The sequence below is a fragment of the Ursus americanus genome, chromosome 15, assembly GCF_024610735.1.
Source record: "Ursus americanus isolate L20-20 chromosome 15, mUrsAme1.1.p, whole genome shotgun sequence".
Taxonomy (NCBI): domain Eukaryota; kingdom Metazoa; phylum Chordata; class Mammalia; order Carnivora; family Ursidae; genus Ursus; species Ursus americanus.
Genome location: NC_142141.1, coordinates 25250054 through 25277104, shown reverse-complemented (window position 1 = coordinate 25277104; position 27051 = coordinate 25250054). Strand labels below are relative to the sequence as shown.

The window sequence follows — 27051 nt, the reverse complement described above, 5'->3', positions numbered from 1 at the left end:
AGCACCAGGGGAGTCACGGGGATTGGGGGAGAACAGAGGAAGAGAGAGAGAGAGAGAGAGGAAGAGAGGGAAGGGGAGAGGGAGAGGGAGAGGGAGGTGGGAGAGGGAGGGAGGAGTGGGCTGAAGGCAGCCTTGGGGAGTGGCTATGGGTGGCACGAGGAGACTGAGGAGATGTCAGAGAAAGAAGAAGGGCAGTCAGGGCTGTGGGGGAGACTGGGGGCCAGGCCCCAAAAGGAAAGCGCTTCAGAAAGGAGGGCGAGGTCTGCCAGCATTGGTCCAATTCTGTAGAGCAGTTGAGGACTATGTGGGCTGAGAAGAAGCTGTGGGGCGGGGAAAGGTGAGCTTCAGGACAGTTTCAGGTCTGCAGGGTTATAGGAGAAAGGCATCTGCACTGTGGGGGAGTAAAGAGTCCGTGGGATAAGAGGTCATAAAAGCAGACTTTTCTTTGGAAAAGGGGGAAACTTGGATCACACGCAGGGCTGCAGATGGGAATTCATCCCAGCATTTCCAAGCTGCTTTGAAACTGTGTGCGGTGCCTGTCTTCTCCCTTGTGCTACTGTGTTTAGTATCGTGGGAGCCTCCTCTCGGGCTGCTGTTGTAACCAGGTTTCAATTGATTCCATTTGTACGAGGCTCCATTAGCATCATGGGCTTATTGATTTTTTTTTTTCTTAGAGCTGGAAGAGACTTTTAGCTATCAACTGGTTAACCCTCCTCATTTTACAGATGAGAAAAGTGAACCCCAAGACGTGTGATGTTATTCCAAGGTCATGCGTGGTGTTTCCGGGACAGCGGGAACTAAAATCTAGAACTCCAGACCCCTCTATCCCATACACGTGCCCTCAGCTCTCAGCCACTCGGGGGGTCTTTGAGGTCGTGTGATGTCATGAGCTACATGGTTGGAGTGAAACAGACTTGGATTCCAATTTTGCCACTTCTAGCCATGAGACCTGAAGCAAGTCACTTTCTCTAAGACTTAGAGTCTTTATCTATCACGGTGAATACAACTGTTATTCAACTTCTGATGACTATGTCAGTGTGAAATAATAGAAACTAAATATATTGGTTTCTGCCCAGTTCCTGGCACAGGCTCCTAAAACCTTTGCGATTTCCTAAGTGTTAAGAGTACTAGGGGCATCTTTTGTTCTAATATTTGGTTCCTGACGTGGAGTTCCTAAATCTCCTGGAATTTCCTGGGTGATAAGAGTGTCTTTTGTTCTAATGAGGCGGCTCTGGGTGGGCTCCTGGAGGGCTTCAGGATGGGGGCGATCACCAGCAAGACCAAGCCATGATTAGAAGCTTGGAACTTTCAGCCCCACCTCCCATCCTCCAGGAGGGGGAGAGGCAGGGGCTGGAGAGTGAGGTAATGATGGATCGTGTCTGTGTGAAGAAGCCTCCATAATGGTCCCCAGAGGATGGGGTCTGGAGAGCTTCCGGGTTGCTGAAGCCCTGGAGGTTCTGGGAGAGCGGTGCGCCGGGAGGGGGCCTGGAAGCTCTGAGCCCCTTCCCACACCCCTTGTCCTACGAATCTCCTCCATCTGGATGCTCACCTCTGTCTTTTCTCCCAGGTAAAGGTAAGTGTTTCCCTGAGTTCTGCGAGCTATTCTAGAGAATTATCGAACCCAGCTTGGGGGTCGTGGGAGCCCCAGTTTATAGCCAGTCGGTCAGAAGCACAGGTGACAACCTGGGACTTGGGATTGGCATCCGAAGTGGGGGAGGGAAGCCCTGTGAGACGGAGCCCTTAACCCGTGGGGTCTGACGCTCGGTCCAGGTAAATAGTGTCAGAACTGAGTTAAGCGGTGGGACACCCCACTGGTGGCTCAGTGATTGCTTGCTCTGGAACACCCCTCACGCACATCTACTGTCAGACGTCTTGTGAGTAGGGTAGTCATGCGAGAGTCAAGGACACAGACAGGAGTGTCTTTACAGGTAGTCAGGAGTTTGGTTGCAGGTGCAGAAACTATACTCAAATGGCTCGGGCCAAAAAGGAAATTTATCAGCTCCCATAATAAAAAGCCCAGAAGGAGGTCTTGCTTCAGGCCCAGCTGGATCCAGCACTCAAACGAATGCATTTGAAGTATCCTGCCATCCTGGCTCCACTGGACAACCTCAGACCCATCTCCAAATAACTATGACCATAGAGTTAGAATACACTTATGGGTGGGGTCAGCCCTACTTAACCACACGGACTGATGTGGGGAAAGGGTAGTCCCACCCAGCGAAGGCCTGGTGCTGTTCCTGGAAGAAGGGGGAAGGATGTTGGCCAGGAAAACAAAACACTTGCCCACTATAGGGCCCAGGGCATTTTCAGGGACACAATAGACACGTAATTAAATTCCATTTCCCCTTTCCCATTCCCTCCCTAGGCCACCCCACAAGCCCTACCTCAGTGACAGAGGTCAGCATGCTGGGTGACAGTCCCACTCCATTCTTCCTAGTCTGTGTCCTCTCCGAGGAGAACCGCACCATCGAGTACCGCCTCTCCTGACCTTGCTCTGGTTCTCCGCCCTCTCCAATATGCCCCATATTTCTGCACTATTTTCTTGGTTTCGGTTTCTTAACAGACAGAATGTCCCATCCTACCTCGCTGACTTGGTTTCCCTTATGTTGGTGCCGGCTGCTCCAGCAGCCTGTCTCCCTCAAGTTGCTTCCAAGCTGTCGCTGAGATGGTGTGCAGCGTCTCAGCCTCTCTCGGCCCTGGTGGGGTGATGGGGCGTGACATTTAGGAAGATGCCAAACTTTGGTTTTGCCAAGGCGCTGCCTCCCTGGAAAACAGGTCTATAATTGAAATGATGATAAAGAGACACAAAGTAGGAAGAGGCTACTAATTAAACCGATTATCCTTGTCATGGTAGGAGAGAATCAGTCCCACGACATCTCAGCTAGGGAAGATAGCAGGCTCCTTCCAGAGTTTGAACACGGTTTGCTTTGATGATGATAAGGGCATTTTATCGTTGGTGGGAGCCACGCAAACCACGCGGAAACAGGAACAGTGAAGTTTTTTTTTTCTTTTTTGAAAAATCTGCCCTTTGTTCATTCTTGCTAAGTTTTTAGAATAAATCAAGCATCTCCAGAATAGATAAGCCCATGCCTACCCATCTACCACCCCAAAAACGATTCAGAAATAAGCCATCAGCATTATTCAATTGCAATTATAATTTTTGAGTTGGAAGGAACCCATTAGCATCCCGCCAAGTGACAGCTTGGGAAGGGCCTTTAACAATCCCCCAATATCCATCAATTGCCCTCAGGCATATCCCCCCAAATTAACCTTGCCGTAACATGCAAAATATATACTTGAACAACACGGGGTTAGGGGTACCGACCCCAAACAGTTGAAAATCCATATATCATTTTGACTCCCCAGAAACTTAACTCCTAGTATCCTATTGTTGACTGGAAGCCTCACCCATAACACGAACATCAATTAACACGTATTTGTGTGAAGTATGTATTATATATAGTATTCTTACAATAACGTAAGCTAGGGAGAAGAAAATGCTAGTAAGAAAATCACAAGTGAAAGAAAATACATTTACAGTGCTGTATTTGTCAAAAAAAATGCTCACCTGTAAATGGACCTATGCAGTTCAAACCCATGCCGTTCAAGGGTCAAGTGTACCTTCAAAACAAGCCCCACCTTCCAACCCCATCGCTGGGCTGAGTTCCTCCATATGGGGAGTCTGAAGCCACCGCTGAAGGATCCCTGCATACGAAGCCCTCTGGGCTGGGATCGTAGTGTCAGAACGGTCAGCGTGGAAGTGAATGCTACGTGGGTGACCTACCCTCCCGGGTGACCTGCCCTCCTGGGTCCAACTTCTGTTGCTACTGGTTTCCAGTGACAACTAGAGTTATAACCTTCTCTGAGGCTGTTTCTTCCCCCGTAGAAGAATTTGCAGCTGCAAATCATTCATTTCTATTTGAAGTAGTTGTAGGAAAGGAAAGTGGGAATGGTCAAGGGAGCTCACCCAAACTAGACTGGGGTGAGCTGGGGATGGGGCCAAGGCACTGGGGTGCAACAGCCACAGGCCGGAGCCTCCAGGTCAGAAACTCCCCAGCAGGTCCTGCCTTTGTGGGGCCCATTATTTGTCCACCAAACCTTCACGTGCTACTCTCAGAAGTTTTGCCATGTCTGCGAACCTCGTATATGCATTCTTACCTAATGCTTTCATTTGTCTTTAAGTTGGCTCACTTGCAAGTAAAAAACAAAACAAAACAAAAAAAAAAGTAGCAGGTAAACCAAGATCACGGGCCATGTTGCCAATAACCAAAAACTAAATGTGGCTCTAACTGGATTCTCTGGCTGTGGACGTGCCAAGCCTCAGACCTGTTCTAATTCTTTAAAAGCTACGTTAGTAAGTGTCAGGTAGATGTCAAAGACACACTAGCACCAAACTGGTACTCTGTCGTTGAAAAAAGCAGAAGACCTCGGGGCGCCTGGCTGGCTCACTTAGAAGAGCACATGAGTCTTGATCTCGGGGTTGTGAGTTCAAGCCCCACGTTGGGTATAGAGACTACTTAGGTAAATAAAATTTTTAAAAAATAATAAAACAAGAATTGGCAGGGGATTGAAAAGGAGGGCCTTTTCTTCACTGATCCCTTGTCATTAAATCCCAGGTCCATGTACCACTCAAAGTCACTCAGGTACTGCCAGTGGTAAGGGCCCCGTTCTTGGGGAAATGTTGGGATGTCCTCAAAGCAAGATGGTTTCCTCATCTAGAAATGAGGAGGTGGGACCAGTGGCCTTCAGGGGGTCCTTCCACCAGCACAATAGAAGTGTGGGTGGCCAGGGAAGTCCCCTGAACCTCCTTCAGGGACCCACAGTATGGAATCACCAAGGTTCCTAGGTGGGCTTTTAGACGGTTCTGGACTCCCCTGGGTAGATTCCCCACCAGCCTTAGGGTCCCGAAGGCACCAGCAGCGCTAATGTGCCCAGGAGATGTTCAAACCCGACCTGCTCCCTGGACAGCAGGCCCACCTCTGACCTCCTCCTCCTTCTTTTTATCTCCACAGGCAGGAGGGAAGCACTACCATCCAACCTGCGCTCGGTGCGTCCGCTGCCGCCAGATGTTCACTGAAGGAGAGGAGATGTACCTCACAGGTAAGCAGATCGGACCTTCCGGAAGGCAGCCCTAGCCGCCCGCGTCTGGGAAGGAGGTACGGTCTCCTTCATTGCGGTGTTATCTTTGTTTTTGGCTTGTCTTCAGAATTGCAATTAATTCGCCCCTCCCTGGGTGGTTTGGGAAAGTTGCCGGTGTGGCTAATATGAAGTGACATGTAATCTGCCTTCTGTCCCTGTGCGCCTCCACCCCGCAGCCCAGCTGGCCTGCTTCCCGGGCAGTGCTCTGAGCAGACTCCCTGGGCTCCGCCTGGGGGCGGGAGCGGGAGCTGAACCAGGCCAAGGGGTCGAGAACCCACAGAGATGCCTGTGCTGCGTGCTGCAGGGACGTCCGCAGCTTGATGGCCTCCACCCCACCTCCCTCTCCCGCCCCCTCCCCTCTGAGCGCCACAGCGGCCTGCTGCTTGGGGTACACCAAAAGGAATGGAAGGGAACCAGCAGTCTCCAAGAAGCAAAGAGGCACTGTCTCCCTCTGCCATCTCCCAGGGCCCAGCCCTCTGGCCCCAGGCTTCTTGGAAGGCTCCCGGTCACCCGAGGCTCTTCTATGCTCCAACCTCGGCCCAGTCTATCCCCCCAGAATATTGTAGTGTTCTCGGCAGATCCCTGTCTTCAGGGCCCCTCGCTGCCCACCACTGTAGGTATGGGCACTTCGGCCTCGCATTCAGGACCCTCTCACTGAGGTCTCAGACTGTTTCTAGCCTTGAATAAACCCAACATCTCAGCTGCCAGAGCCCTCTTGCAATTGCTTCTCCATCCACTCAACAACCATCTCCTGAGACGCCACCATGTGCGGGCCCTGCCGCAGGGCCTTAGTGAGCTCCAGCTCCAGCCCCGAGTGGGAGAGCGCCCCCCCCCCCCGACCCCGCCGCAGTCAGTAATCCCACAGATAACCATCATGATAAGCTTTATGAAGGGGGGAGGTAAGGGACTCTGAGAGCACTGAATGTGTGGAGTGGGCGTTGGGGAGGATTCCCTGAGGGCCAGGAGCTGGGCCCCAAAGGATGGGTGGGCTGGGATACGCCCCCTGAGGGGACAAAATCTGTCAGGCTCTGAGGTGGGTGAAGAAATGGCAGGTGGCAGGAGTGGGAGACTGTAGCTGGAGCAGGTGAGGTGAGAAGTGAGGCTGGGGGGCGGGGACGGGGGGCAGGGGCAGACAGCGAACTCACCCTGCCTCGTCCTTGTTGGGGCTCTCTGCTTGCCTGCCTCCTGGCACACTCCAGGCTCCCATGCCCTGTTTGGAAATCCTGCCATTCAAGGCCCAGGTGGGTCGCACCCGACTGCATGACCCCCTCAGGTGCCCCCTCACCCCACCCACAACTTAACACACTCCCTCCTTCCCGGTCCCCTCCAACTTGCGGTGCAAGCCTTCGCCTTCTCCGGAGACTTTTTGCTCCCAACATTGACCCCACTAAGTACTCACTCTACAGGTGGTCATTGTTGGCTGATTGGTTGGATAGCTGGGCGATTAGTCATCCCCAGATGTTTGAATAGCCACTGGAAGGCCCCTCCTCCACATTTCCCCCCAGGACAGAACTAAGACCCCCGGAAGCACTTACAGAGAGTGTGTCTTCCTATCATGCTTGTGCTAGCCGCAAATGCCCAAGCTCCCTCAACTTGCAACGCGTGCCTGTGCCTTTGCAGGGTTTCTCAACCTTGGCACTGTTGACGCTTTGGGCCAGAGAAGTCTTTGGTGTAAGGACTGTCCTGTGCATTGCAGGGTGTTCAGTAGCGTACCTGGCCTCCACCCACTTGATGCCAAAAATATCCCAGACATCTGCCCTGGGGGGCAAAATTGTTCTCTGTTGAGAACCACTGGCCTAAAGATAGTCAAGAGAATCTCACACCTTCCACTGGGAATGCTGGGGCAGGAATTCTCTGTTGGATTGGACTAGGTGACCATTTCCAAGATGCTGGAAATTTACAACTACCTACTTATATGTACAGCCAGACAGATACTGGAGATGGAAGGGTCCCAGAGGTCACCCTAGACTATGAAGTAACAACCCCCGGTGTATGGATGGGAACTGTGAGGCCCAGAGAGGGGTAGAGCATCAGCGGCAGACTGGCTTTATGATGCCCACCCCAGGGCTCTTTCCAGCTCACCTCCTGGGACAGGCTCTGCCTGCTACTTAGGTCCCTGCAGGGACTGGACCTTCCCCTCCCATCAGCGCTGATCCCTAGCGCTTCCTGCCACAGGGCCCTGGGTTATGTGCTGGGAAGTCCCCCTGAGTCTCAGCACACTGCATGATGTCTTCGTGGACCCTGACCACCGTGGGAATCTTGACTGTGCCCTTAGTTTGGAAATTCGCTGCATGGTATTCCTCTCCCCCTTTCCTGGTAAACACATTTCCTAGTGTTGAAACTATTCTGTCATTCACATCATAGAATAATCAACATCTTTATCTCCCTGCCTGAATTCCCAATCCTGATCTCCCCATTTGGCGCCTTGAATCCTGGCTTCATTGCTTACAAAGTTTTTGACCTTCAGCAAGTCTCTTAACACTGAATCTCAGTTACCTAGCCTGTAAAATAAGCTAATAACAGCCCCTACAAGATAGAGTAAGTTCGTGACATGTGGAAAGCTCTTAGTTCATTCAGTCATTCAGCAAATATCTATGGAGCACTGCCTGTGTGCTCCCTTAACAGCTGGAGATGTAGCAGTGAGCTCATCTGCCAAGTTTGCTGCCCTCAGGGAGCTCACAGCCTCCTGTATCAGAATCTTCTGAGCCTCGCTTCTGGCCAGAACTTCACAGAGTGCTGCAAGGGTTAAGTGATGAGGGGAACAGCTTGGTGATCATTTGAGAGAATGCACAATCGAACCCACGACAGATATGCCTGCAGGAGGTGGGAGATATTTTCGGTGATGAAGAAGAGCCTGTCACCCTCCTCCTTAATTATCCCCATTCCTACCCTCCTGGCTCCTGGGAGAGTGGGAGTAATTGCAGGGCGTTCGAGGACCTGCCTCAAGGGATGCTGGGTGATTGTACAGTGAGGGGCACCAGGCCGTCCCATGCTGTGGGTGTCTTAGGGGTGTCAGCCACCAGGGGGTTCTGCTACTACTAAGAGCCGGGCCTGTGATTATCTTGGACACCCTCCCTTGGTGGGGGTACCAGGACTCAGAATGATAGTCTCCAGAAATGGCGAGAAAATATTCCTTGCAGGCAGCACGGAAGTGAGGAGACCCAGGACTCCTGGGTTCAAGCAGCAGCACTCCTGCAGATGGGCTGTGACCTTGAGAAGTGACTTCCTTCTCTGGGTCTCTTCTTTCACCTGCAAAATGAGGATAATTATTCTGTCTCTCATCCATACATTCAAACTGGGGCCATGCTACGTGCCAGGCCCTCTGCAATGTGCTGGGCGCTCAGACAGGAACGAGGCAGGAGTGCTTGCTTCCTCGGTGGAGTTCACTACCAGGAAGGGAGGCCGACTGTAATCAAATAGAAGCGTGAATATAATGACAAGCTGTGAGAAATGCAGAGAAGAGAAAGTTTGGGAGCAATGGGAGTGTGTTTATAAGGCTCCTGATCTAGTCTGAGAGGCCAGAGGAGGCTGTGCTGAAGAAGGGAAATTTCAAGCCAAGACCTTGGAAATGAGTAGGAGGTGGGAGGGTGAAGAGGGGAGGAAAGATGGTGGAGGCAGAGGGAGCAGCAGGTGCAAAGGCCCTCGGTGGGAGGAAGAGCATCATGCGGTGGAGAAACTGAAGCAGGCCCCACACGCCCTGCCTACAGAGAGCAGGTGTGCTCCACAAGGTCTCGTGAATATCAGAGAGAATGAATATGAAGGTGCTAGGTGCCCCATGAAGCAACATAAGAGAGAGAGAGAGCATTAGGAAGGCTACAAAGTTTAAAATCCCAGTCTTGTCAGTTCTGTAGCGGGACAGCGAGGCACTGGCAGCCGGCCTCGGGAGGCTCCTCGGGTCAGTTTGTTTGTGTTTTAATTACTGTGTGATGGCTTTCTGATGAGCTCTAATTGGGAGAAAGCTGACGTCTGTCAAGAGGAGAACTTTTGGGGACCCCCGGAGACCAAAGCAAGTTTTCTTCTGTTTGTTGTAAGTTCTGTCGTGCATTCAGTCTTTTAACTGTTTCTGTAAAGATGCCAGATTTCTAATCTGTTTGCTGTCCAGGCCCTTCACTGGGGCTTCACCAGGAAATCACATCATTGATCTCGTGCGGCAGAATAATAGCCAAGAGGCTGCAGCTTGGGACAAAACACACTGAAATCACGAAGGTTACAACTGCTGGATCAGCGGGAGTTTTTCTAAACCCAAAATGTGGCTCATGAGATAGATTTTGGTTTTATTCTAAAAATGCCTGTACCCAGGGAAGAGGAGAGACTTTGCGCCTCTCCTTCTTTCTACGCTACATACATCCCTGTTCCGAGGTCTGAGAGAGAAGGACGCTGGGAGCCCAGGAGCTCGGCTGCTGAGTTTTAAACAGGTCTCTGTTATCGTTCATATAGTTGATGAAAACCCGCGGGCAGGAAATCCTGACAAACCTTGCTCTGCTAAGTTAGGAAGAAGTGTAACAAACTGTAGGTCCTGCTAATAATAATAATAGGCCATCGGCTGATATTCCTGGAGTACTTAGTTTGTGCCAGGCTCTGTACTAAGAGTCTTAAATGCAGTCTTCCATTTTATCCTCACAACAGCCATGAATATCCCCACGTTAGAGAACAAGAACGTTTAGAGAGGTTATGTCCCTGGGCCAAGGTTAACTGGCCTATCTTACTAGGCTTTGTTTAAAGCACTTTCTCCCATTTGTTTTCAGAATTCTTTTCTTTTTAAAAATTTTATTTATTTATTTGTTGGGGCGCCTGGGTGGCACAGCGGTTAAGCGTCTGCCTTCGGCTCAGGGCGTGATCCCGGCGTTATGGGATCGAGCCAGGCATCGGGCTCCTCCGCTATGAGCCTGCTTCTTCCTCTTCCACTCCCCCTGCTTGTGTTCCCTCTCGCTGGCTGTCTTTCTGTCGAATAAATAAATAAAATCTTTTTTAAAAAATTTTATTTATTTATTTGAGAGAGAGAGAACGAGCAGGGGGAGGGGCAGAGGGAGAAGGAGTGGAAGAGAGAAGCAGACTCCCTGCTGAGCAGGAAGCCGAACTCAGGGCTCAATCCCAGGACCCTGAGATCCTGACCTGAGCTGAAGGCAGACACTTACCTGACTGAGCCACCCAGTCGCCCCTATTTTCAGAATTCTTCACCTGTGGTTTGTAGTTGGCCTTCTGAATCCAACGAAGCTCCTAGAAATTGCTTGTCAAAGTTCGCATGTAGGTGTATTTCTTTAAGGAGAGGGTCCGTAGGTTTTGTCAAATTTTCAGAGGTGTCCACAGCCCCAAATCAAGTGAGAAGCCTCAGTTCTGTGTTACTGCAAATCCAAAACAGAGCCCTGAAAGCTTGCTTTGATCATTACCCCAAAACCTTCTCTTCTATAACAGTGTCTATTTCGGATCACATTTTTTTTTAGTTCAGATGATATAAGGTCCTGGTACCAGGAGGTGTGTATTTCTGGCACAGCTGGGGACGCCACTGACATGGAGCGGAGGCTTCTTTTTCCTCTGACAAGTACCTTAGAAGAGGTGCATGGGGCGAACAGATGTTCAGGGCAGGTGCCTCCCGTTGGTACGGAGTGTAGAAGCCCAGCCGTCAGTCATAATCTACGTGTCTCATCAAACCACACTTTAAAAGGCACCAACGTACTATGGGTTGCTCTAAGTTAGTAGTTTAGCATTGTTATTTTAAATTGGATCTCTCTCCTGACAGCTTAGCTTGTAGGAGTAATGCTTCAAAACTTTAAATCTCATGTTTCCCCAATCCTGCTACATAATTTTAGACTCTTCAAACATATCCTGTTACTGTACTAAATTGATATCTCCTAACGTCTGAATCTACTAAGCGTATTTCACTTTAAATAGACTACATTTTCATTTTGGATGAGCTGCGATATCTTTTTTAGATTTTTAGGGTTACCAAACATCTCGAATCCTATAGAAAATATTATAGCGTAGTAGCTTGAAGTTTGTATTTTAAAGTCTGTTTGCAACTTGCTTCTTCTCTCCGGTAACCTCAAACTCGAGACGATGTGGCCATTTTCTCGCCAGTTACATGTCACATCTACTCCGCCAGCCAATTTGTCCACGTTGGTCAGAATTAGGTCCAGAGTAGCAATTTCCCTGTGCTTCCTCTATTTCCTGGGAAACAAAATTGCCCTCCGGGCAAGTCAAGAACTTGTCAGATACTCGGGTTTTAGCTCAATGAGATGTTTTATTAGTCTGGACTTTTTAGGCGGCAGAAACAACCTTAGGTAAAAGGGGATTGATCATCTCACAGAACTGAGAAGCATCTAGAAGCAGCACGAGTGGGTTGAGGAGCCCGCAGGGGTCAGCAGGTGGTTCTGTTCCTTGCTTCCTTCAGCGTGTGGCCGCACACCCTCCGGCCCTGCCCTGGCTGCCTCCATGCTGGGGAAGGAGGGCTCCGTGGACACGGAGGGGCTCCGTGGACACAGAGGGGCAGCGTTCCGTGCCAGGCTCAGCACAGAAGTCCCGGAGAGACTCTGTGGAGCCTGACTCGGTCCTATGTGCATACCCAGGCGAGGGTGAAGAGACCATGCTGGACGAACAAGACGTCTTAGCTCCCTAAACCCCAGTGTCCCCATCTGAAAACAGGGATAGCACTAGGCCCACCTTGCCAGGCTGTGTATTAAGTGAACGAACATACAATAAAGCCTTAACACCAAGCCTGGCACTGCCAGGTGTGCCCACCTGAGCTCACGTAAACATCCAGGAATGTAGAAATGGCCAGTCCCCATGACGCCATGTACTCAAAAATGCTGGCTGTTGTCAATATTACCATCATTATTTACAACGCTTAACACAGGGCTTAGCCTATGTGGTCAGTAAATGTTAGTTATCATGGGGAGTGTTGACTTAAGTACTACTGTTCTAAAATATATAGCATAAGGCCTGGCAGAGGCACTTTCTAAATATTAGTTATAATAATCTAATATATAAATAATAATAATAAATAAATCTATAATAAGTTTTAAAAACTAATGATAAATGAGTTACAATCAGCTGTTAGTATTTCCTACTGAGCTACTGGGCATGTGGGTGCTGCCACACTCCTTCCCTCACCCGGCCTCCTATCCTGCATGCTAACCAGCTTCCTGGGAGCTCAGCACTTTCTCCCTCCACCTCTTTATGAAGCTTCAAGCCCACTTGATCCTATCAACGCCAGGCAAGCAAGGCTTTTCCACTTCTCCTGAGCTGCCCTCGTCCCTGGGCACAAGGCCAGCCTCCCAGAGGGGTGTGCTGGCAGCGAAGCCGGGCTTCTGTTCACCCACTCCACCCGCGCAGCCAGCCCTGGGCGGCACGCCCCTCGCTCACCCAGGCCAAGGCTCCCGGGAGTAGAAGAGTAAACACTACCGCCCTGCCCTCAGGTCTCTCCGGTACTCCTTTCCCCTTCCCCAGGCTAGATCCAGGCAAAGAGATTTTTTTTTTGGTAGGAGAGGGTAGATGATGGTAATCCCAACAACTGACCCTCGCAGAGTGCCAACTCTAACAGCCCTAGTTCTGCGTGCTCTGCGAATATGAACTCTCTCCTGCTCACTACAGACCTCTGAAGCAGATACTGTTACCATCCCCATTTTACCAGGGGGAAACTGAGGCACAGAGAGGTAACTGACTAGCTCTAGATGATGCAGGTAAGAAGGGATGTAACTGGCATTCAAACCCCTGAAGAATATTACAGTAAATAATGCAGAGATTGCCCAGTACACGGGAAGGACTTCCCTGTGCCCGAGATGATACTGACGAAGATACAGCTGTTCTCGTATGTCAGCATCAACAGAAAGGCTCACTCTTCTCCCTATGGCTGAGTTTGGGACCCTTTAGTAATAACAGAAGAGCAGAGTATCCTGTGGTCTACAGAAGCCGTCCACCTGCTAGGGGCAGGAAGTGGGGATTTTTTGGTTCGAGCTGAAAGTCACATATCATAAAATTAACCATTGTAGAGTGTACAATTCAGTAGCTTTTAGTATATTCGCAACGCTGTACAACCACCACTTCTATCTAGTTATAAAACATTTGCACCCCAAAAGAAGACCCATACCAATTCCCCTCCCCCTGGAGCCTGGCAACTACGAATCTGCTATCTGTCTCTATAGTTTACCTATTTGGGAAATTTCATGTAAATGGAATCCTACAATGCATAGGCATTTATGTCTGGCTTCTTTCACTCCGCATAGCATAATGTTTTCTAGATCCATCCATGATGTCACATGTATCAGTGCTTCATTCCTTTTTATGGGTGCACGCTGTTCCACTGTGTGGATACAGCACATTTTTGTGTGTCCGGGCAGGGATTTTAAAACAGCCCGTTCCATGATCCTAGCAAGTCTAGGTCACAGAGGCTGTGCCGCTGACGTACAGGCAGAACTTGGAGAAATGTCACCTGCTACGGTCAAAAGAAATCCAGGGAAGAAACCTGCTGTGAGAGAACACCCTGGCTAGGATCCAGCTTTGAAAACCCAAATGCCTGCTGAAATGGGGGAGAAGGGCCGGGAGGCAGACAGCAGGGAGGGTCACTGGCCACCTGCAGGGTCTAAAAGCATTCAGATGCTCAAAAACGCTGTGCTGGGCAAATCGAACCTTTGGGTGGGCCGGGTTCAGCCACCGCTGTGTTTGTAACCCTGGCTGGGCGGTCTGGAAGACAGTGGTACCAGGTCTGGCTTCCGCATTAAAATCACCACTGATGCAAAAAAAAGAAAAAGAAGAAGAAGAAGAAGAAGAAGAAGAAGAGGAAGAAGATTGGCAAATGGAATTTCTAGGTCCAGCAGAAAGATGAGTGGGTCCCCAAACATTAAATAACCCCCCAAAAATAACCCAAAATGTGGGGTGTGCTGTGACCAGTCAGAGAGAGAAGGCTGGTGCTGCCTCTTCTAGTAATTACGAAGAGCCTCCCTACAGTCTGAGGGATCGTTTCGGAGATTCTATCTCGGCCTCTGAGTCAGCTCGCATGGAAATAGCTAATTCCTTCACTCCGTAACTTTTACAGGAGGTTTAAACACGGACCTGGAACTGTCAGGGACAATCTCAGAGGCCAAGGGTATGACTCGTGGAACCAGGAGTCTAACAAGCAAAGATGTTGACTTCCTGCAAGAAGTTAAAACGTCCCTCTGTCTCATACAATTGGTTTCTTTACCCCATCACATTCCAAAGGAATGAATTTGGAGTGCTAGCTAGTACTCAGCCCTGTGGTTCTCCCATCAGAGTCCAAAGTCACCGGGGAGCTTATTAGGATCCCAGATCCTCAGGCCCCACCGGCAGGAGTTGACGTCAGGGGCTCCATGGGAATCGGCATTTTACCCGGCTTCTGGACAACTGGGCCACAGCTCACACTTGGACAAACCCCAGTCCAGTGAATATTCTGGCAGACACTCACTCTGGAACTGTAGCTGTCAAATCAGAGTCTAGATTGTACTGCTTGTCCAAATCTCCGAGCCCAGATTGGAGAATTCAACTGGCCTAAAACAGCGCATCCTGTTTCTTTTGTTTTACTCACTCACTCCACGAGGATTTCTTGAGAATCTGCACTCCCTGCAGCTGTATTTGCAGATAAGACAGATGTGAATCCCGCTCCTTATAGAACCTACATTCCAGTCTAATTCACTGGATAGGGGCAAATAATTCATTTTTTTCTATACAGAGAAATGTGTAAAGATGAAAACACAGAATCTCCAAGAGTTGGGAGGGAAAGTAAACATCCATCAGTGTAACTACCTCATTATATTTCTCCTCTACAATATCCCTGCTGTGCACGTATCCACTCAATGTGTACTTACATACTTGCAGGGACAGGGAGCTCACTCTCAGAATGGACCCGTTCAGTCCCCAGACATTGAATTTTCTTTCCCTGAAACTGCTGTCCTTGGTCCTTGTTCTGCGTTACAAGATATGCAGAACGAGTTCATTGCTCTTCCCACAGAAAGGCATGAAAATACTCAAAACCCTTTCTCACCATTCTGCTACGTCTTCTCTTCTCCACGGTGAAGACCCTGCCTTATGGCCTAATTTGGGGTTCTCTCTCCATCCTGGTTACCATCATCCTCTGGGTGCCTTTCAGCCTGTGTCTCATTTTAAAATACAGAGGTGGGGGCACCTGGGTGGCTCCGTCCGTTAAGAGTCTGACTCGGTTTCGGCTTGGGTCATGATCTCAGGGTCGTGAGATTGAGCCCTCCGTCGGGCTCCATGCTGGTGTAGAGTTTGCCTGAGATTCTCTTTCTCTCTCTCAAATAAATAAATAAAATCTCTTAAAAAAGAAAAAAAAGCTAAAATCAAATAGAGAGGTAGGATCCAGCCAGTCATTCATTTATGTCTTTATGAAACACACATGAGCCAGGTGTTGTTTTAAGCTCTGGGGAGAAAGCCCATGGAAGAGAGTAACGACCTTCTTCACTCTGGATGCTGTCTTTCTGTCTTTGTCGTTGAGCTACTGGCTAGTGGCAAAAGCTCAGCAGGCCCCCATTTGCTAGGGGTCTTCGTGAGCAGATTACCTGTTCTTACCTTGATTTATCTAAGTCTGTTGCCCAAAAGCAGAAAGTTCCTTCCCTCTTTAGTTTCGATGCTCTCCTGCCACCTGCCAAACTTCTGCTTTCTTTTCATTTCTAATTATATTTCTTTCTCCCTTTTGATTCTCCCCACTCACTTCTATAAACCTGCTTTCCTGTGAGCTGAGTGCGGAAGCCAGGCGCCTCAGTGTTATTTCAGAACAGATTATGTGAGCAGCATGGAGAGACCATCGAGTCTGACCTCCTGTCTTTACGCATCATTGCCCCCCATGAGGACTTCTGCTTGACCCCTTTCCCTTCCTGTGCCTCTTTCCCTTTATCTCACGACCTTCTTAGACATCCGTATCCCCCTCATCCATTTCCTATGGTGACCCGTGACATATGCTTCCTGGCAGAGCCACGGGGGTAAACAACTGCTAGTGCATTCAGCAGCATCCCGGGACCCGGAAATGCTCTCTCTCATAACGCCCCAAAGCAAGGATCCCCACCCACACTTGGGAGCAGACACACCCTGTGAAGGCCAGGCTCGAGCCGCAGACCCGGGGTCCCTCTACTGGGCTCCGAGAGCCATTGCACTTTACGTGAGCAAGAATTAAACTGATATTGAATTACTAAGGAACTCAAGAAAATCAGCAAACAAAACTGAAGGATCCCTATCTATCTCATAAATGACAAAGTGGGCCTAGAATTAAAATTTGGGAGATAAACACAATCTCCAAGACCGTCCAAATCCCACCTCATTGTTATTCCGATGAAGAAACCGGGATGGAAGAGAGAATGTGTTCAGGGCCAAGCAGAGGCAAGAATCCAGGCTCCAGAAACAAGATCCCAGGCTCTTTACCTCGGGCCTATCTTCTCTCCATCACGTTTTGGGAGCTAACTTTTCAACTTTATGGCAACACCCGCCCCCCTCCCCACGCCCACCCCACCCTGTCGCTTGGCCAGCATTCCAGTCCTGGGGGTTCCAGGCAACAAACCATAATGGAAAGTATATCCTAAAAACAAAGTCAAACAAACAAATGCCATCTGGGTACACAGGAATCCAACCATTTGCTGGCTTCTTTCCTTTTCGGGCTGGTAATAAGAGCGATGGCACCAAAGGGATATTATGTTCCTGCTTTTCCTTCTAATCCAGGACACCTGTTTCTTCTTTGGGGAATGTGTAATATTCGGGGCTTCTTCTCAACATGTGACCAGCCACCTGTTGCTCATGCCTTTCCAAACTGGCCTCTCGAGTTTGGGGCTGGCCAGCTGGACACCCCCCCCCCCAATAAAATGCAGGCATTTGCAATATACTAAATTTGAAGAGTCCGGAGCCTCTTAGGAATTAGCAGGTCAAGACAGTCAGTGCTCTCAAGCAGACTATATACACCATGACCCCCCCCCCACTTCAGTGTGATAGCTCTCGTACATTTGTCGTAAGTCTTTGAAGGGAAAGGAAGGTTGGCGTTCACCATGGTCCGACGCTTTATTTCACCTCCACTGCCATTCATTCATTCAACAAATATTTATTGACCACCTGCTACGTGTCACTCACTGCCAGTCATCCACTCATCTGCTCACCCCGCAAACATGGATGGGGCCTCTGCTGAGAGCAAGATCCCATGCTGGATGCTGCAGGAGAGCCAGCAATGAATAAAGCTCAGCCCCTGTCCAGAGGAGCTTCTAATTTACTTAGGGTCATGAATCCACAAGCCACTGTGATTTGAGATCGTATGTGTTAAGAAAGATACAAAGAACTATGGATTGCAGAGAAGAGAGAAGTCACTCCCAGCTGGCAGGTAAGAAAGTTTGCAAGAAGATGCCGTGTGAGACCTGGACCTTGAGGAATGGGTAGGATTTGGAAAGGTAGAAAGAGTGGGAGTGGCTGATCGATGGAGCAGCAAAGAGCCTGGTTCACCAGGGGGTCCCGCTGGCTGCTGTGTTGGGCAAATGTACTGCCGAGGGAGTAAACTGGGGTGAGGGGTGGCGAGAGAGCTAGTAGGCAGGGAAAGGTCTGAGCCTTTGTAATTTTGCTGACCCTTAGGTTCTGAGGTTTGGCACCCCATCTGCAAACAGGCAGCCCGGGCAGAGAAGAAGTTAAAGGTAAGCAAGCTGGTAGTGATACCAGACCACAATTTTGCCACGGGTTGGGGGCACTGTGCTTTAGTAGGGGGTCTTTCCTTAGTATGCACACTCCCAGATGTATGCCCGGATCCTTAGATTTCCTTAATGGTAACACCTGCCTCATTGGGCATTTGAGGGGATAAAGACATTGGATGTGAGAGACTTTGAAAATTGTAAAATTGTGAGTTCTTAGCATTTCTGAGGGAAGGCTTTTGCCTTAGTATTACTCACCGAGATGGTGGCCTCGTTGAAGCACACATGCTGGGGTTTTCCCCAGCCTAATGTCATTTATTAAGAATAAGTAGAAAGAATAATAGCGTTGACACGAAATTGACAGTTTGTAAAGCATCTTCACGGCCACTGTCTGATTTGATTTCGTTAACCCCGTGGATCAGATGGGGCAAGGAATTGTATCTTCTCTTTGCTCGTAAGAAATTCAAAGTCTAAAGAGGGTGCTGATTTGCCCACAGTAACGTAGCAGGCAGGCGCACAGCCAGTGTCCCCAGGCGCACGCTGGGCCAGCTGTGGTCCCGCGTCCTTCTGAATTACTGTGCTCCGACTAGTACCATGAAGTCCTGTGAATCTGGGTTCTTTTTTTTTTTTTTTAAAGGTTTTATTTATTTATTTGACAGAGACAGCCAGCGAGAGAGGGAACACAAGCAGGGGGAATGGGAGAGGAAGAAGCAGGCTCATAGCGGAGGAGCCTGATGTGGGGCTGGATCCCATAACGCCGGGATCACGCCCTGAGCCGAAGGCAGACGCCTAACGACTGTGCCACCCAGGCGCCCCATGAATCTGGGTTCTTGATCCAAGGACTGCAGGGAGGAGCCCAGCTCCTGAGTCCTTGACACTGTGAAGGAGAAAGCTGGGTGCATGCTGGGGACAGGCACTTGATGATGTCCGAAGTGCCTCTACATTTTGCAGAAGAACTGGTCTATTGATGTATAATTTTGTTTGAGCCATGAGGTCCCCCCTCCCCCGTTTCTTCCAAGTGCTCTCCATTTAAGATGTAAAAGGATCTAATTGCCCTTTCCTTCCTCAGTTTCTACCTTTTCGGTGGCATTTCTCAGGTTCATTTATCCTTCTACAGCCCAATGCTTTTGCCACATCTGTGTACCATCTGTGCCATTACATACGTAATATTCTTCTCTAAATCAACCCACTACTCTTCAGTTCACAAAACTTATTTTAAAATAAAACTTTATATCACCAAGTGGAAAACCAGTATTACTTGCTATAAATAGAAGGTAACCATAAAATACATTCAAGGAAAATGAGATGTTTCTTAAAAATAAATCTTAGAAATTCCAGATAGATGGTGTTGCCTCTACTCTCTTTGCTAAAAAAAAAAAAAAAAAAAGGCTGGGAGGGCGGAAATTAACAACTGTTGAGACAGTGGCTGAGATACATCAGCACTAAGTTAAGACTTCCTCCTTGATCTAACCAAGAGGAATGAAATACAATTTTACATTTTAGTCTCCCATACGGCAACCCAGTGTCATCAAATGCTCCCCCTAAATTCATCTGGTCAGAGTCACCACTTTGGGAGACACTGCTATAGAGCCCCAGGGAGAATGCTTTAATTCCAAATTGTGGCCTGAGAGATCTGGCAGGCAATTTTGCAGTCCCTCAGACCAGCCCCTTCATTTTACGGATCGGGAATCTGGGATCTCTAAAATCACATGGTTCTCTAGGGGCCCTCAGTTTCCAGTCTGTTTGCTTTTTGACTACAACATGCTGCCAGTCCCCCAGCTTGCAGGAAGGCTGACATAGTCCCCTCCTTCTGCCGAGGGAGCCATGAACACATCTTTGCGGTTGTTCAGGGAAAATTTTTAAGTTTATCCCTTAAGCCGATGTCAATTTGCAATGGATACACTGTAAAGAGTCAGTACTTTATGTAATTACAGAAAGTTTAACCTGCTTGTACATTTTATATAAACAAACTGCTAAGGAATGAGTGCTAACCAATTTTATTCAGTTGAAATAAATACATTTTTGGCAGGATAAGCCCAAATGAAAAGTTTCATGAATAAATGCCTGAAAGGTCAATTACAAATATGTTTAAAAACAAAACAAAACACCACAAATCCAAATTCTGTCCAACAGCCCGAAGTCCTGTGCATTTCCAGTTTCATTTACACTCAGACATTGAGCACAAAGAAAGTACAGAAAGCCAGCGAGTGTATTTAACTGTGTTGTGGCTGTTCCTGCAGAGCTACCTTCTTCCTCCCCCGCCCCTCCTCGCCTTCCCACTGGCTGCCGGCGCAGCTTCTCACTCCTTCTCTCTCTCTTCTCTCCCACAGCACAGGCGGACGTCCGAAACTTCCATCTCACCCCCCGGATCCAGCATTGGGTCACCCAACCGAGTCATCTGCGTATGTATCACCATTCAGCCACCTTCTTGTCCATGGGTCTGGTATGTAAAAGGTTTCTAAGGACAGCCAAAGACAGCGGTCAGGTTTTCATGCACCTGCTAGCTCGCGCACCAACCCGATGCCTGTCCTCCTGACACTGAACATAGAGCCCCACGAGTAAACAGTCGCAGTCCTGGTCAGTGCTAGGAAGAAAAGTGCAGGGTACTCTAATGATGCTGCTGATGGACAGAGGGACAGACAGTCTAGGGCCCACTGGAAGAAGAATCCTGAGGAAGAATATTTAAGCTCAGACCTGAGAGAGAAACAGACGTCAGTTAAAGCAGAGCCAGGGAGGACAGAGCTGAGCAAGGGAAATGAGCCATCTGACTGTGGACTGTTCCAGCCTTCCCCAAGGTCCCACGTCAGAGGGGCCAAGAGGACCAAAGTTGGGAGGAGGGGTGGAGGGAGGGGAATGGCCTAGAGCAGGAAGACTGCTCCTGATAAGAAGCTATAGATACAGCCCCCAAACCAGCCAGCCCTGGGTGGGCCCTGAGCACCCTTGCTCCATTATTATTTTATCCCACATCCACATCCAGTTTCCTCCTTGATCCCTGGATAATGCCCACTAATGGGGCTGTTTCCTTGCCTTTCTTCCTCTGTTCAAATGAAAATCAGACATAAGAGTTATCATTGGCAGCAACTTCCATATGGTCAATAATGCCTTGCGGCTCCCACAGAAGACAAGCCCTTTGATCACAAGCCAGCCCCATTGAAGATTCCTGTCCAGAACAAGACAGACGATTATCCCCCCAGTGCTATGAATGGGGCCAGACGCAGCAGGATTAATGAGCTAAATTTCAGGGCCTATACCGTGATAAGGTTATTAACAAAGTGAGCATGTCCCCAGGAGAGTTACCAGGATATGCAAACTTGGGACATCTATATCTATGTCTATATCTGTATCTGTATCTGTATCTATGTGGCAGTGCTCTAATGCCTTTAATCCCTGGCTGGTCTTCCCTGCCACTAAGGAGCCTCAGTAAACTTCATGAAACAAGTTAGCCACCCTGGAGTCCTGGAGAAAGATCTCAGAGTGGCCCCTCTGAGGGCCAGCTCCACAGGGATGGACAAGAGCAGTGGGGACACCTGCCATTGTGCCGTCCGGCTGGGGGCTCAGCTTCCCGTGCATGCGGGCATGTGTCTCCCTGCTTGTACTCTCCTTTCCTGCCTGTTATAACACCTCACCTTCAGCTGCTCTGGGGAATGACTGCACATGTCACGTGGGCTGTGTTTTCAATCAGAACATTCCAAACATGACTTCCAAATTCAGGAAAGAAACCATCCGACCACTTTCGGGACACAGAATAACAGGCAGAAAGATAGAGTATTGGTTTGATTTTCATAAATATGGAGGTTTGGTATTAAAATAGAATTATCAATGAACCTGGAGGGGGCAGGGTCTTTCAAACTTTGCCCCACCCCCCCCCCCCACTGACTGCTAGAATCATCTTCAGGACGTTTGACTTTGACCAGCTCCACGTGTTCTCTTCCTTCCTTCCTGGCTAATTATGTTGGGAAGCCTCTGTTCAATCACTGAGCCTCCAAACCGAAGGCTCATTTGTAACCCTATAAACACAGTGGCTATAAGAAGAAGTATATATATAGTATTTTTGAGGTTTGGACTAAAGCGCTGAGAATATTGGATATTGATGGGTCGAGACAAGTTTGCAAGATGCCAAGAGCTCTCAAGGTCAAGATCTAACATCCCATGATGAAAGGCAGCTCTTACTTCAGCAAGGGGACCATCCAATTAAGGTTCCCTTGGCCCACACACCCCCAGATTGGTACCCATGTGGTGCCTGACCCGGGCAGGCTCTGGCAGAAATGAGATGGCCCACTTCTGAGGGTTTTACTGAGGACGGTTTTGTGAAGAGACCATTTACAGAGGTGTAGGCTGGGTTAGGGGACCCACAAGACATCGTGTGGCATCCAGGGTCTACAACAGCAGGAGCTGTCACCACCCTAGGCCTGAAGAGAGGGTCCAACGAAAGCTGGAGCTGTGAAAGGCAGCCCTGGTTGGGAGCCATGCCCCCCACAGCCGCTGATGCCAGGGCAGTGCCAGGGGACAGGTGTGCAGCCTCTCTCTCCACCACCCCCCAGTCTGCGGTGCCCCCACTGGCCCAACCCAGCTGGAAGCCAGGGAGCCTCTGATGCAGTCCATGGGGCCTCGGAGCCCAAATCAGGGCAAGGAGGAATGGATGGCGCATCTAGAGGCAATGCAGAATGAACAGCAGAGCGCCCAAACAGCGGTGGGCTGGGACGGGGACAGAATAGTGGGAGGGCCTTGGAATAGGTTTCAAATAGCAGTGCTTGTAAGGTCTTAATGAGAGTTGCTTTCTCCACAATAGTTCTGGCCTTGAGACTCACCTGGGCCCCCAGGCACTGGAAGAATGTTATTTGGACGATATAGTTTCCTTGGAGTCTCTGTCTAGTGGACTCTCGCTTCACCTCGTGTCAGGACCTCGCAAGTCACAGTAGTGATGGGGAGACAGATCGTGGCTGACCACAGCAGAAGCCAGTCACAGAGGGAGCAGCTGAAGGGTGCAGACATGGAAAGGACAGGGCTTCGGGAGCCCCAAGAAGCGGTCTGTCCCATGCAAGGGGAAGCCGTCTCTTAATCCACGCTGTTCTGGAAGGCCGGGCTCAGCCAACATCAGGTAGTGGCTAGAGGCTCGTCTCAGTTCAATGTAGGGCCTGCTTTCTGAGGGCAGCCCTCCGCCCCCTGTCAGACAGTGAGCTCCCCACCCTGCGAAGCTTGCAGGGGCCGCCGGGAAGGCAAGTCCTCAGGCCGGACTGGCCGGGCTTAAATTCTGATTTTGCTACTTACTAGTCATGCAGCCTTGGGCAAGTTCATGGCTTCTCCGTGCCTGTTTCCTTATTCAGCAATGAAGATGATTTGGGGGCTGCTAGTAGCGTTGTGAGCTGTAGGAGCTAAGGGAGTGAATCCCTACAAGGGACTTCGGACGGAGTCTGGCTCGCCCTAAGGGCTCCCCAAATGTTAGCTCGGGCTTCACCTGATTAATTCTGTCTTTACCGTCTCAGTCACCTTCAAGGGGCTGTGAGTGAGGATGTCCTCCCTGTGTGGGGTCGGAAGGCAGTCCCCACCCAGGCTGGGTAGTTCAGACAGGATTCAAACCTACTGGCGAAGGGACACAAAGTTCAGAACCGTCTGAGCCTCGTTTGGAAAACAGTAATAACATTGCCACTGACTTCACAGAGGCATCAGGACTCTTAGAGGAGACAATTCCTGCAAAGTGCAGGGCCTCACGCATAAAATGCGCTCAACCAGTGTGAGCCCTGTTGGAAGGGATGGCCTCTAAGACCTGTCTGATTCTAACATTCTGTGCATCTTCCGTCCTAGTAATGTTCTGTTTTTCGTGGAAACTAGAGAAGCTCTTTCCCCTGTGCCTGGTTTTTGTTTCCTCTCTCTTTTCCCTCTTATCTCTCTGTCTCTTTCCTGTACCTTTCCTCTTCCCCAGGCTAAAGTGGATAATGAGATCCTTAATTACAAAGACCTGGCAGCTCTCCCCAAGGTTAAGTCCATCTACGAGGTACAACGCCCCGACCTCATTTCCTACGAGCCTCATTCCAGATACACGTCCGACGAGATGCTGGAGAGATGTGGCTATGGAGAGGTACGGCATCTCGCCCCGCTCTCCGGGGCTCCTGGGGAGAGAAGGCCCGCACGGTCCCCAGCCACTCCATCACAGACACTTTGGCCTCCAGTGTTGGCCCCTGCACTCTTTTAAACTGGAATTTATAGTCAACATTTAAAAATCAAGTGATTTCATCCAAACATCTGGCTTTTCTTGAAAAACCAGAGCAGGTGTATTTCCATTATCTGGAGGGGGGAGCAGTGCCTACTTGAGGGCCTGGACTCCCCAGTTCTCCCCAGCTCTCCCCAGTTTCCACCATTCTCTGAGAACCCCAGCATTGAAGCCAAGAACCTGTGACCACCTATCACTTGATTTACTGTTTTTCTTCTAGTGGAGTAATTTTATACACAGCCCATGGCTCTCATCCCTGACAGGCTCCGTGGGCATTCAGGTTTATGATCCCTGCTAGGTAGGTTCTCTGGCTGTCGTACCTGGCCACCACGAATGCGCCCCTCTGCTCAAAGCCAGAGGTGCTTTTTAAGAACTCAGCATCAGATGGCTTTCGGAAGAATTAAATGGTTGCTGGGCAAGAGAAAGCGTTCTCTGGAGAAGGCAAGTGGCTATTACCCTGAAGGTCCTGGCAGGCTGTATCTCAGGCGAGTCCTAACCCCATTCAGGGCCCCTGAGCAGAGACTGTTGAAAGAAGAAGGAGCCTTGGCCTGGAGAGCAGGGACCCAGGCTCTTGTCCCCACCCCACCACTGTCCCCTTCCTCTCTAAGGGAATTAGGGTTCATTTGGTTAGAGAGCCCAATGCTGAGAATCCTGGGGCTCTGGCCCCTGAAATGAACCAGGAAAGGAGGACCAGGCGGCAACGGATGGTCCTGAAGCCAGAAATGGCATACTGGGCCCACAGACCAAAGCCAACCCCCAGATTTGTGTTGCTTCACTAAGTACCTTTTTAAAATGTAATTTAGTTGCCAACATTTAAACATGCAGAAAGTTCACACAAGAACCTGCATTTCTGACTTGTCTTGGAAAAGCCGGGAGCGGCATTACCATGGGGTAGGGGTCCCGGGGGCTGAGCAGCCGCTGCCCTCTGCAGACGGAATGCTCCAGCGCCAGCCGCCGCACCACCCACCGGCCCAACTCCCACATGGATGGCAGCAGCCAGGCCCTTGGCTGGCCCAACATTTGGGTCCCCGGCCCTGCACATTGTCCTCATGAACCACGGAGGGGTCACAAACTGGTGTGACAGGGCAGATCACGAAATGGCTCTGAGCTAGTGGTAGAGAAGACTGGGTCCAAGTGAAGACCCTACCACATTGTACCTGAGAGGCCCCAAGCCACCCCGTTCCCTCTCTGGGCCTTGGTTTCCCTTTGGTAAACGAAGGGCATGATCTCAGGGTTTCCGACTACCTGTCGGCACTGCTAGGGTTCCAGCACGCTAAGCACGGCTGCTCTCTGGGAGGGAGGCCCCGAAGCAGCTGCGGGCCCACTCTGCTCAGCTACCTAACCCTTCTTCCTCTCTCCCTCCGCTCTCTCCTTTGCTCCTCCCACGATGGCCTTCAAACTCTTCGCTTCTAAGTCGCTGGGAACATTATCTCCCTACTCCCAGGTAATTGATCTGGTTCGGGGAGACATTTTCTATACCTGTGTCCCTTTATGCTGCCCGAGCAGACCCCTGGTTTCACGCCCCCCTCAGCCTCCCGGCGTGCTCCCCGACCAGGGCATGACCTGGAGGAAGTGACTGCGGCTTAACGGTAGAGGATGTGCCCTCTGTACCCGAAGGGAGCCTCCCTGATGCTCCTGTGATCCTTGGCCAGGATTCCAGGCGCCTGACCCACGGGTCCTATTCGAGAGATTGTGAGTGATGGGTGAAGGCCCCAAAAATTGTCTACAGCTTTCTTCAGGCTATGTGTATAACTCAGGGAAGGGGCCTCTGTATTCAGAAGGGCAGCACCATGAATTTAAAATCCTCAGCCCCCTAGATTCCTGGACCCCATGTCACTCCCCCACCTGCCTGCTGGACCCTGGGGCCACAGGCTGGTTTAATTGCTGGCCTGGCTCATGGCCCACTTCCTCCCCCAGGACATCTACGAGAACCTGGACCTCCGGCAGAGAAGGGCCTCCAGCCCCGGATACATCGACTCCCCCACCTACAGCCGGCAGGGCATGTCCCCCACCTTTTCCCGCTCGCCTCACCACTACTACCGCTCCGGTAAGGAGGGGGAAGCCCCTGAAGGAACAGGAAGAACCAGGGGGACCATGCAGTGGCTGGCTGTCGCCAGCTGCAGAGACAGCCCAGGGCTTCCCCCAGGAACTCCGTCACAGCATGGCCCTCTGGAGGCCTGTGACCACCCAGGGGACCAGCCAGGCCTAACTGACGTGCCCCTGGTGGGGGGAGAGAAGGGGCACGTGGAGCTGAGAAGCAGCAGGAAGGTGGGTGGTAAGCTGCCAGGGGAGGAGAGTGGCAGGCAGCGCAGCAGCCCTGGCTGGAAGAAGACTCGTCTGTCCTTGTCCTTTGGCCTGCCCCATCCAGAGGGCCAGAGGACCAGAAACAGGCCCAGCCTTACCCCATCTGGTCAGATCATCCACAGCTGCCTTGAGGTTAGGGGTGAAGCAGGGGCTTGGGTGGAGGAAAGAAGCAATTGAGAGGGGTGCTGGGGAGCCAAGGGGTCCAAAGACACCTTCCTGGAAGCTCAGTGGAGTTGATGCTTACCACCTGACTTTGGGGTGAGGCTAGAAAAGAGGCTCGAGCTTTTTCTGCAGACATGGTGCATGAGAGCACAGCCCCTCCCTACCATCCCTGCTGTCATCATGTCACTGCTGCCTTAACTGCCACCGCAGTAATGCCTGTTTTCTCTGTGCCTCTGTTCTCTCTGGGGACCACTGCCTGCGCGCTCCAGGGCCCGAGAGTGGCCGGAGCTCTCCATACCATAGCCAGTTAGATGTGAGGTCCTCCACTCCGACCTCTTACCAGGCTCCCAAGCACTTTCACATCCCAGGTAGGCTGCCAGCCCGCAATTCCAGCATGGGTGCATGCTCCACGGGGTCGCCGGCACCGGCACCGGCAGCAGGAGAAGCCGCTTCCTGGGGACCCTCCCTAACCAGTCACCCACACTAACCCACCCTGCAGTCCCGACACGCCCATGGGCTTTAGTCCACCCACATGACACAGCCAGCCCTGATCAAGCCCGCCAGGAAGCAGCCGGAAAAGTGCCTCGGATGTCTGAGGGCCGTGATGGGACGAGGCAG

At 50.5% G+C, this 27051-nt stretch overlaps 1 protein-coding gene across 4 annotated transcripts in view; it reads left to right on the top strand.

Annotated features, from left to right (window-relative positions):
* The window catches only part of ABLIM3 (actin binding LIM protein family member 3), a 107742-nt gene that overhangs the window by 62983 nt on the left and 17708 nt on the right, over positions 1-27051 (top strand). Inside the window, exons 8-14 of one of the 4 annotated variants that reach the window (XM_045815236.2) lie at positions 5013-5100; positions 17707-17765; positions 20090-20161; positions 23680-23835; positions 25382-25411; positions 25885-26014; positions 26703-26801. In XM_045815236.2, coding sequence (XP_045671192.1) covers positions 5013-5100; positions 17707-17765; positions 20090-20161; positions 23680-23835; positions 25382-25411; positions 25885-26014; positions 26703-26801 — 634 coding nt within the window. The remainder of the gene's footprint in view (positions 1-5012; positions 5101-17706; positions 17766-20089; positions 20162-23679; positions 23836-25381; positions 25412-25884; positions 26015-26702; positions 26802-27051) is intronic. The other 3 variants (XM_087867876.1, XM_087867877.1, XM_087867878.1) reach the window with 3 other exon arrangements.